Below are 12,637 nucleotides of genomic sequence, written 5' to 3'. Positions count from 1 at the left end.
ATCACCCTTAGTCTTGATTCTAGCCTTTCTCAAAATCCAATCATCATCATTGGGATGCATCCTTCCCAATCCTTGTCTTGTTTTGAGGTATATCATTCCCTTATCCACATCACCCTATCCACCAAAAATCCATCTTGGTTTTTTAAGCTTGACTGGGGCACCATAATGCATTTCTTTAAAAAAAGGCTATTGTTTTGTAGATTTACACTTTGATTCAATTTGGGATTTTAATTTTGGTTCTTGATGATATTTTCCAAGCAATTTAGCTTTGTTATAGTGTCATCCTTGTAAATATCTCTGTCAATTTCATTGCATATACCACCCCATATCAGTCATCGGTCTAGTCCCATTGTACATAGCCTAGTCTGATGTCAGTTTGAATCCAATCAGGTCCTACATCTCACCGCTCCTCACTTCAGAAAGGCCTCATTGTGAAATCCTTTATCATCAAAAGGTTGTCCTATATGTTTTCCATTTATTATTCAATCTAGGTTCTACGTGTTACCAAAAATTCCTTGAAGAATATGCTTTCCTCTCGTCTGATTTTGGTCTATCAATATCTAGTCCTACCAATCTCTTTGATAGAAGGTTGTTTTTTCATAGATTTTACTCTTTCTTTTACTGTTGAATTTCAAATTTTGGTTCATAATTATCCTTTTCAAGCAATTTGGTTATCCACTACTCAAGGTTGCCACAATCATTCATATCATGGTGTGCTGCGAATGAGGCAATCTGAGAGCAAGGTCTTTGATCAGTCTTTCGTTTGTTTATCTTTTCAGCCTGTGTGTCAGTTGGGCATAACCCTTGCATATCCCGAACTTGGAACATATTGCTTGCTTATGGTTTACCCAATACCATTTATGGTTACATGGTGCACTTGGAAAATATTGCTTGCTTGTGGATTACCCAGTACCATTTCCACTCTGACTCCCTTTGAGATTCATTTGTGATGTCAAGGCATCCTTGCGTGTCTTGTTTTGAGTCAGTCCTATGTAGTGACATCAACAAGGCCTTGATGTTTTTGGTAACTTTGTCAAGTCCTCAACATTTCTATTTTAAATTAAGTTCTCAACTACATGTTGGTTCTCCTTATGGAGAATCCCACGCTCAAGCTTCAAATGGATTACATCTCATCACCCCTTCACAAAAAGGAAACAACAAAAAGAGTTCATTTTATCACTATCAAAATCATCCAACAAGACGAGTTCATTTTATTGCTATCAAAATCATCCTATCAACATCAATCCTACATCCTTATCCTATCTTGAATCCTATCAAAAAATCCCATAAAGATCCTTCAAGTTTCCAAACATTCACCCAATCACCCACTCCTATATTAAGAGTTCAATTTAAAAGTAAAATACTCCCATATATCCCCCATATACTCACTTCTATTTACCAAATTTGTCTAACTTGAGCAAGTGATCTATACCTACCTAGGAGAAATATTTGGTCACCGATATGTTACATTATACCTCGTATCTGTCATGCCATTTCACAATTCCCTTCAATTTGCACAATTTTGCATCCTAGACACAAAATTAACCCTTTCATAGCCCTTTTGCATCATTCTTGCCACTCTCATGCATTTTGAGATATCATTTGACATCATCTTCTCTCCCTACCACCTTCTCGAGGGGGCATCTTACAATAGCGTCCTTTATAAGACTAGGGCAACTTGGTTGCTTTAAAACATCTGCTTCATGTTGTCTATTATTTAAAAACATTTTCAAAATAATGTTATCCCAACACTATGTCGAAGAGGGGCAAAATGTAAACAACTAAATCTGATCAAATAAGTATGTAATCATATTTAGTCATCTTCTAAGGCATTATTAATAAAATATTGTATTAATTTATGTTATCCCCAAATTAATTAATTAATTATAATCTGACTAATAAATTAAAAGACAACCAATAGTCTAATTTATTAATCAAATCCCCCTTCCTCTATTAAATTAAATAAATACAAAATCTATTTAATTTAATCCCAAAATCCCTTTTCATTTAATTAATTTTATTAATTAAATCTCTCCAACCACAAACTAACCCCTCTAAATCAATAGTTAGCCAAACTCGACCCATGCACCAATAAATAATAATTCTCTTTTTAATTAAATAATTCATTTATTTACTTAAACTCCTCCACAAAACTTTTTCCCAACAAATCCACCTACTAGCCACATCATCATGTCAATTGATCCACCTCACCCACCTTAACTGAAACACATCACCCCCTCATCCATGTCTAAAATCTCTCCAGATCACTTGCACAAGTCAATGCATGATTTACTCAAGCCCAAGTCTACTCTCCTGCCACATCTCTCTTTCACCTCTAAACACGTAAGTCTATCTCACACCTCACTGTGTAAACTATCCATCAAAATTTCTTATATCCTCCTCACCCAATTGCATATAAATTGAAACCTTTGCTCCTCACAAATCATCCACCTTTTGAGTAGAATTACTATACCATTTTGAGAGCTAAATATTATCAAAGTGTTATTACTATACTCAGATTATGACGCATCCATCCATAATCATCTATTGTTAAAATATTTAACATACCATTGAGCACACATCGACAATCACGACCACATCTACACATCAAGGAAGCTACAAATATACAATGTTTGCACTTCTTTGTTTTGGATTCCTTTCGGTTAATCTATTTGTTGCTTTTGATATTGGTTTGTGGATGTTTGATTTTGATTTTATTTCCTTAGCAAATTAGTTTCTCTAGCAAACAACAATATCTAGGCAAGTATTGGTACAACTCATCATATGTCCGTTGACATGCCTCATTTTCAAGCCCCTTGTCTTTCATAGACCTACCCTTGGCAAATAGTCGAACTCCATTAGCCAAGCATTGGTTACAAGAGCAACAAGATATTCTCTTGCCTCTTAGGGAGAATTTGCAATGAGCTCAAAATCAACAAAAGATCTATGCAAATTGCCATAGGACTAAGAAATCTTTCAAGGTTGGAGACATGGTGTTCCTAAGTCATCAACCCTATAGGCAAAGCTCATTGAAGAGGAGTGATAACAAGATTTTATGGACCTTAAAGTATATTACGGAGGATTGGAGAGGTACCTTGCGACTTGGAGCTACTAGAAGGTAGTCAGATTCATCATGTTTCCATGTCTCATACCTTAAGAGGGCTCTTCAATAACTTGTTATAGATACACTTGGATTACCCCCTCTTGGCGAGGAAGGGGAGTTAGAGATGGTACCTACAAAGGTGCATGAGAAGAGGGAGAGGCAATTAAGGAACATGACTTTTAGGGAGTATCTAGAATTTTATCCATAGAAGATGTGCCTTGGGGGAGAGCAAATTCTACACCATCTGGCACTTTGATTTCTTGAGGGAAAGCAATCTTGGGAGGGAAAGATTGTCTTGCTTTCAATAACACTCAATTCCTTTTTGGCAACCGAGCTGTCAAATTAAATTGAAAAGGAGTGCCCATGTGAAGGGAAGATAATAACGATTCGGGTAACTTTTTCTTCGTGATTCTGTTTTGAAGAACGAGCATCCTTGTTCTTGGTCATTTGGATGAAATCCCAAATGTACTATTCCAGTTTCTACCACCTTTGGGGCCCGTTTGGTTGCTGGAATATGATTTGAGAATTAGCATTTAGAATTCTTGATTTGGGATTCTGGAACTTGAAATCTGGATTATGGTTTTGAGAATTTGATTTGGGACCGTTTGGTTCACCAAGAATTCATTATGAGAATACATATTTTCTTTATTTGGTTGCACATTTCTAAAATTGGAATACCAATGAGAATAAGCATTTTTTTTACAAAAAAATTAAAATGAATGAAATGTGTTTTTTATATATTGTTTTAGCATAATTTTAAATGTGATTAAAATGTACCTTACACATTACATGATTTTAAAGTCATTTTATTCAATGTCATTAAAACCGTGCTAGACATGGAAAATATTAACTCCCAAAAATAAACTACATTAGTTTATAAATTACGGTGACATTAATTTTTTTTTGCCAAATGTTCATATACGAAATTAAAATAGACCAAGTTTCAAGGGAAGTATATGGGATAGTGAATTATTTTTAACTCCAAGGAAATAGGAAGAGCACCAAGACAAGATGAAAATGGGCAAGCTTTGCATTCGTGGAAGCTTGAGGCATATTAAAGAGTTTTTCAAACAAAGAGTTAACATCGCACCACAAAGTTAGAAATAATAGTAATCATTTTTGCAACGATAAAACAAAATCATTGCAAATGGGAATGGAGTGGCCTGATCAAATTTTAACAAGGATATCATGAGATTTTATTTCGTGCCTAAGACTTGCACAATTCTTGCTATTTGTATTATCTTACAAATCTCTAACAAAAATGGTCTGCAAAAATCGATCCACTGTTAGACCCGCGCTAATGATAGCCTACTCATTAGACAAAGAGTAACATCAAAATCATTGTGTAAATGATACATGTTGGCAAAATGTTTGGAGTTAAAATAAGAATACCCTGCACTTCTACTTTGATAAACCAAGATGCAAAAATAAATAGACTTTGAATAACAAACAGTCCATACATGCAAAGACAACAACGAGCAGATAAAAAATGATCAGAAGGGGCAAATGTGGAAAAATCTCGTGTTGTGAAAATGAGTGCCAAATCAAATTTCAAATAGTTGAACGAACGGACGTCAAAAAACAATTTTATTTCAATAATTTGGAATGCTCATTTTTGAAAAAATAGAATTAGAATGGGTATTTGGGCAATTCTACCTATTTAGATGGAAGACCGAATCCTGATTTTTGGGGGTAAATGAGGATACCGGATTCTATTTTTTTTGAATTCCCATTCTCATTTGACAGACCCAAACAATAGATTTAAATTTTTTGAAAATTCCATATTCTAATTCTTGCTCAAATCCACGATCGAAATGGGCCAGCAAGACGTATGTGATCACAAGTCGAAAGTGAGGTTGGTGCTTGCAATGCACCGAGCCTACACGTTAGTTTGAGATCATGAATATCCCCTTGGTAGGACTTTGGTGATACGAATGCAAACGAAATTCGAGAGGCATGTGATTGCCTACAGAAGGCAACGATATCGAGTGACTTGTATCCGCTAAAAGTTACTCGGCATGTTTGGTTTATGGGTGAGTAAGATACCATAGACTTCTTCAACAATGCTAGTTGTGGTATTTCAAGGCCGACAATCCCAGGACGACAACATCCATTCTCAGTGTGCCTCCAACAATTTATTCTAAAAAATGTTGGAGTCCCAAATCCCCCTCTTTCTCTAATGCATCACTGGTAACATATATGCATTTGATAACTTATGCTTCCTCTCTGATGAATATTGTTGTTAGAGAAGAACGGTTGTATGAAACTATCATTATTAATATTTTCTTTAAAAATGAGAATCATTTGAAAATATCTCCTCTAATGAATATTACTGTGATTTAGTGGAAGTTTTGTGTTTTATTGAATCAACATATTCAAGAAACTATTTGGGGTGCCTTGCGTATTACACAATGCCTTCACTTAAATACCCTTTACATAGCCTCATAAGTATCGCGCAATTCCTGATATAAACAAAGTTATAGCCTTATATTGGCCTCAGAACGTTACAATGTTGTTCATAGGTTTTGATCGGTGTACCAAAATTGACTACAATACAGCTTAATGGTAAATTAACTAGATAAAACTTTTGTTTTCAATCTATGCGAAAACGGATAAGCTAGAAATGCACTATATGACAGGTGCAGTTTTGAGATTGATAAATTGTCTTTTCTTCAAGATGTATTTTTAAATTACGTTGCGAAAATCACTATTAGAGGTTATCTGCACTTCACATGTCAACAATTTATCCTCCATACTTGGCACAAATCGGAATACCGACAACTTGACAAAGTTTTGCAAATTCGCACAAAATTATTAAAAACAGCATTTCTTCTATATTTTTATAAATTTTACAGTAATTTTAATTTTAAAATCAAATGTTGATTGATTGAAAAACAAATCCATATCATTTGGTTTGCAAGGCCAACTCCAAGAATGAATTTTGTTTCTATGTTTGGAAATACTTGTAAGGTCACAGCGAGAATTAAATGATCACGGCATATTTCACTGAATCAAATCTCATACACAATTTGTACTGTGAACAAGGATGGTTATATCTATACTAGTTTTTTTGGCTCTCCTAAACTTTTGAGGATAAATTTCAGACTGCTAGATCAAATTATTTGCTTATATGACACATTTCAAAGATAACTGAATTGAATTAGTGATTGAAAGATGGCAGAAACGATTTAATTGATCAACACCAAGTATTTATACAAAAAGTCAAGTTCTCCACCCTAAACTATCCTTCTCGATGTGATCCAATAACTTCTTTAGCACTCCAATATCAGCAAGAACAAAATGTTTACGAGCATAGTTTTTGCACCATCGTATTTTAAAGCAAGAATCCCATCCCAACAAAGATAGAGGACGCATGAAGAAGCTATCATTTGGCATATCTCCAAGAAGTGAATAAACATGCAACTGTGCAGCATGTGTGTAGTTCTTCAAAGCAGACGTGTAATATAAATAGGGGAAAATCTGCAATTGAAAGGATAATTAGATACATACAAACTAGCCAAACAAAAATAGACTAGAGTATTTGCACATTTGAAAACATGAAAAAGCGTCAAATTATGCCAACTTGTACATTTGAATAAAATAAGTAGTCAATAACATGTCAGTAGTCCTTTGAAAAGAAAATATGGACAAAGGAAAGTAATTTTAGTTAAAGAAATTGAATAACACATTATCAACAAATCTAAGCGTCCACAGAAATTAATGTCTGCCTCACCTCAATCACTACAGCCCCTTTACGGGCAAAAAGAAGATTGACATTTTGAGAGCCGTGAGGGACAATTATAAGGTCCTCTTCTGCAACTTCACGGACCTGGTATGAATGCATGTATATATAATCAATTAGTATTGATTGCACGAGCTTCTTTTAGAACTTTATTTGCCAAATGATGGGATCCAAAATATGAACTCAAAAGGAAATATATTATTTTTGACAGACTGAAAAACAGGAATAGTCAAATTTATTTTCAAAAAATATTCATTATGCAACAGATGAAGACAAGGTGCCAAAAATTAAACTAAAGAATTCCAGCTTGCACAATCTAAATAAATTAGTAAAAATCCATTTGATTGAACAGTGTACCACTGATGCTTTTCTCTTCCTCTCACCCCCATGTCTTGCAGGGACTCTTTTGGTTTCCACAGTACTCATTACACACATTTTGTGGAGACCAGACAAATATCCCTGTAAAGATGCCCTAAACAACATAATCCCTATATCTTTTTGCATAGCTGTCTCCTTCCAAATCCTTGTGTACTTGCTGCAATGCTTTGCACTAGGTTACTACTCATTGATCAAATCTTCTGAAGATGAGAGTAATATCCCAGCTAAGGAATCTTTTAAAAGCACCAAAAATTGTTTCCTTTCATAGAGATCTTTCCTTTCTTTACTTCTGATTCATGAAAAATATATTTGAAAAAGGTGAAAAATTACAAAATATACAAAAGATACAGCCAGTTAAGGAGCTGTATATTTGGATACTGCAAAGATAGTTAAAGCAGTGAGAGACAGATCTGAAGTACAAACTCCAAGATACTTAGGACAGTGAAATTTTCTTATCATTCAGTAAAGAGGCACTCATTAGAAACTTCCAAACCACAAAGTTTAATCAGTATGCAAAGTGCATCAATTCTAGCGGGAAAAAATCATGATACAATAAGAGCTTAAACAAGATTGATATTCCATAGTAATGATTAGAAGCAGAGAGGTCCCCAAGGCTTCTGCAGGAGCAACTAGCAGGTTCTTTTACGGATCTGTCCATCCACCCATAGGTAGGAGAATTTGTATCTGTCCATCACAAATTGTATGAATGTTTGTTTGTAAGTTGTAACTTTCAACTTTGTTATCTCAGGTCTCTAGCTCCTCAACTGTAGAGAGGAACTGGTCTACCTATAGCTTCATCCACTCTATTAAGAGGAACAGACTAACCTCTAAGAGAGCGGACAAGTTTGTTGATGTACATGGTTTCTTGTGGCTCAAAGATCGCAAGACAAGCAAGTACAAGGAGAGCCCAGCAACACGATGGGATGTAGAGCCAGAGGATCTGACTCAGATTGATGAGGATGACGATGCAGCAAAAGCCGATGTAAGGCTAGTTGGTGTTCTTTTGGAGGATCAGGATCTTACCAATGAGGAGTCTAGTTGTTCTAGTGATGAGGACTTCGGTGTAGGTGTTGATTAGAGAGCTCCCACCCTTACATTCTCATTATTGACAATTTGTTGATTGTACTCACTTTGATATGGCTATGATACATTATATCATTTCATCATGCTACTCTGCTCATTGTAATGATGAGCATCTTTATGATATATCATATTTGAACAATGAATTTTGAATCTTTCATTTATATTTTTCATTTATAGTTATCATTATTATGCTCAAAAGTTTTACTATGAGTATGTTACTAATACTAAGTTCAATGGTCATTGGTTATGAAGTTTCAAGTTTCAAGTTTGAACTAATAATTTGTGAATCCCATTTCAATTTTCTATATTCAACTATATTTGGTATGTTATATTTAAGTATCATTTCATAATTCGTATTTTAAGTCATATATGTATACCATGCAACCTCCCTCCCCCCCTCCGCACCCTTGCCGCCCCCAAATTGAGGCCTTTTTTTTCCCGCACCCGAAACTCATCCCGACGTCCCCCCACACCCTTGTGCCAGTGTAACACTGCCTTAAACCTTCATATAAAAGCTACTTGGTCTAAAGCATGTTGCTAAAGGTGTCAATCTCCTCTTTTATATCTAAAGGGAATCAAAGTTCTTCAACCATCTCATCATTAATCCCTACAAAGCAATAATGATGATAAAAAAATTCAAGATTGTTATGCTACTTATTTTTGAAAAATTGTACTTTAGTCTTTTGGGACCTATCTATCTATTTCATAGACATGATACAAAAGTGATTTTATATAGACAATAAGAGCAGATGATGTTGTAGTTCTATTTCTCTCTCTAAGAGTGGTGTTAACCATCTCATCTTTCTTATCCTATTAAAGGGTTTCGCTCTAATCAAATTAGGAAGTTATTTTTTTAAAATCATCAAGATTATGCCTACCCCTAATACCTTCACAATTAAATTAGAGTCAAACCCTAAATTAGGATAAAAAAGATTAGATACTCAACAACACTATTGGACTAAGAAATAGATCTACTACATCATCCACTCTAGTTGTCCATAACTAAATTACATGTGTGATGTCAATTGAATAGAAAGATTTCCAATGGAACAAAACACAATTGTTCAAAAATAAGGACCAAAGCACAATTGTACAGAGGTTTTCTTATCATCATGATTGTTGGATCGATTCTAAAGATAAAAAATTGTCAAAGAACTTTGACTCCCTTCAAATATAAGATAGGTTATTTTACATAATGTTAAGTTAGAAGTTATATATAAAAGGCGCTCATAACATTTTAGAATATATTCATTCAAAGCTATAATCAAATCAAGCATACAAAGGCATATCTAATCACACCCATCCTCAACACCTTCTGTCGAAAAAAGCTTTGGACTCTTGAGAAGATTTATATCACAAGATCAAAGTCTAAGAGTTGATCACCTAACAATCATCATAAAATCTATATAAATGTTAACCTTGTTGTTTGCCAATGTATTTGTAATACTAATAGCTTGTTCAAAAATCTCTAAGAGTGTGACAAACTTCTAATATCAAAATGTGTATTTTGTAATTTATACATGGTCATACTCCATAAACTATCAAGACAAGAGTTTGTAGTCTCAATTTAAATTTGTATCCATAAGGTTGATCTTCATTGATATACAGAAATATTTTGATACCGATAAGTGTAGATGGCCTTATAAATCATATACATATTTTAAGATGCAAAATCTTCATTATTTTCATCAGTTAACTTTCATATTCACTCACAAACCAAAGTGATGTCATTCTTCTTGTTAGCAGTTAATTTTTTTCTTGATAAGTTTTGTACACTTAAACCTATTCAATGTCAATGTTAATTTATTTTAATAAGATAAGCTTTTGTTCAAAATTGATAAACTTTTTGTCAATCCTTATTGTTTATGGACTCCATGTCTTTGTGCCACCCATTATAGCTTATAGAAAAGTATAATCTCCCCATTTATTCTAGGTCCTTCAATGATGTTGCTTAGCCATTTTTTTAGTTTTAAGTTTTCATAACTATATGAATGTCACAAATCTTATAAAACTAAGTTCTTTTGTTGCACCCATATTCATAAAACCATTGTATTGTTAGTTTTCAATTATACTTTTCTTCCAAATAATAACAATCAATCGACTACCTCAAATTGTAGGCATTTGAGCAGTGGCACCAAACCACTTTACCACCATGTGAGATCTCAACATTCGTAAATTGGTGAGGAATTCATGCAAGCAATATTACAACTTTTTCAAACAATTTTTCATCACGCTGTCATGAGATTGTTTGACAAGCTAGGAAAGTGAGCTAAGGTATGAATCAAATGCAATACTTTGAAATTTCAACTATGCAAGAAGAGCTACAAAAGTTTCCTCTAACATTGGAAAATTACATGCATTCTGCAATCTCTTACAAGAGCTACCATACGACGGGATGGGCAATGTTTCTAGACAAAAATGTTCATTCTAAAGCCATTTGAATGACATGCAGTTTCAAATAGCTAACAATATATATGTACATGAAAAAGTTGTAATCAATAATTTGTAAAGGATGTATCCATGTAGAGTTTTGTTTCTTTGTCCCTCCATTGGATCAACCTAGAAACTATTTTAAATCTTGGCTATTACATACTTCATAAATAGGAGATCTTTTCCACAAGTAGTCAAATTGTGATATTGCTAATAGTATTCAACTGTGTAGTTTTTGAGACAAACTCATTGATCCTTGTTCCATCAGAAATGGTTCACAAGAACCCATCTCTCATGCGAATGAATGGAACACTTCACACTCATGGCATCTAGATGATGCTCATAGGGATGAAGCATTGAGCCTTACCGGGAGCCTCAATCTTGATAGTAATATCACTATTGTATACTTGTTTGACAACTGTCTAAATTATTAGGCTAATTTATTATGGTCTACCACTAATCTTGCAATGTATATTATTAATGTCAACAATATAACTTGAATCTTACAACCGCAATACTAATTGTCGAATTACATGGTACAAATCAGACAAACTAAACTTATTACAAGAAAGAGGTCTTGACAAATATGAATATTCTTCTCTAGTTTGTTTAGGAACAAAAACATTACGCAAAACCTTGATAATATTATTTTCCTACTTAGTGATCCTTCAAACAATTACGGTCTACACAGGAATACTTTTCACACACATGCACAAACACATAGATAGTCTCTGATATGTATGTGAATAACAAGTATCAAGAGGAAGAGAAGAAATGAAAACCAAATTTCCCGACTTTTAGGCGACAATGAAATCATGTCTGACAAACAACACAAAGTTAATTGTATATTTTTTTTTTCTCCTTCAAAATTTTATTTGCTCAAAACAAGCATCAGATTTATATACCTATCCTTTGAGATGTTAATTACATCAAACTGAAAATTAAAAAACTTACGAGATCATTTTGCCATGAATTTAAATGGTTCTAAAACATAATTAATCATTATAAACAAAGAAAACATGCACTTCAATCAAATCAAGAGTAGAGAAAAAACTAATCAAATGCTGAGAAATAACAATAATTCATTATGAGATTACATATTGTTTTTTCTTCCACATTCCTCTTCTCAACTTGTAATGTCCCCTTTTTCTAGGACATTGTTTTCTGACATGTCGTTAGCCCTTTTCACCATGGTCTCATGGGCTAACCAGGACTTTGCAGAGAACAGTGTGAGATTCAACAAAGTTTTCAGGCAGATCTGAGTTAATACAGCACAGGTTTCCATATATTTAGTATTTATAGTAAGTCAGCAAGGTTCCTTATTTCTAGCTTTTCAGAGTTGCTTACTATTTATTGTAAGTCAGTAGGGTTCCTTATTTCTAGCATTTCAGTGTTGGACTCAGAGTATGTCATCAAGATCTTTCCTACGAGCTATCACACATGGTTCTCCAAGTCCGACTCGTTATCTATTTTAATGCCTGAAGATTAAATTTCTTTAAGTGGTTTTTAAATTAAAAGGCAAATTAATAAGTCACTTTAGTTTACAAGGCCATATTATTCTTCTAAGTGAAAAAAGGACAATTTAAAAGAAAAAGAGAATGAAAATGAAGAGACTGGCAGGGGAATATGGTTGTGCTTAAAAGAGGAAGGAGGAGCTCATTTCTGATTTCTCTTAGAAATATTTAGGAAGCTTCGATCTTTTGATTCACAAACTCGAGGATGGAAACCCTCAAGCTTTTCAATGGATTGATCGGAAACCTAGTTCATCATTCGCGGTGGATTTGTGATGGAGTTCACAATTGTGCTTCAAGTTCTCTACTATGTTTTCCAATCCGACTATTACTTTTGTATTTAAGATTGGATTATATTATGTTGTGCTGGTGATGATTTTTTTAGATTAA

The 12,637-nt window shown here is 33.9% G+C and overlaps 1 protein-coding gene across 1 annotated transcript in view; it reads right to left on the bottom strand.

Annotated features, from left to right (window-relative positions):
* Nucleotides 1–6,263: 6,263 nt before the first annotated feature.
* LOC149556416 (uncharacterized) overlaps nt 6,264–12,637 on the bottom strand; it is a 67,494-nt gene continuing 61,120 nt past the window's right edge. The window contains exons 5-6 of the mRNA XM_089830717.1: nt 6,837–6,932; nt 6,264–6,583 (exon numbers count right to left, since the gene is read on the bottom strand). Of these exons, the coding sequence (XP_089686843.1) occupies nt 6,326–6,583; nt 6,837–6,932 (354 nt within the window). The 3' untranslated portion in view covers nt 6,264–6,325. The remainder of the gene's footprint in view (nt 6,584–6,836; nt 6,933–12,637) is intronic.

The sequence above is a fragment of the Cupressus sempervirens genome, chromosome 5 (genome assembly GCF_028749045.1).
Source record: "Cupressus sempervirens isolate cs-2001-9-10 chromosome 5, ASM2874904v1, whole genome shotgun sequence".
Classification (NCBI taxonomy): domain Eukaryota; kingdom Viridiplantae; phylum Streptophyta; class Pinopsida; order Cupressales; family Cupressaceae; genus Cupressus; species Cupressus sempervirens.
Note: the sequence above shows the minus strand (reverse complement) of the source record. Positions and strands in the feature narration are given on the sequence as shown.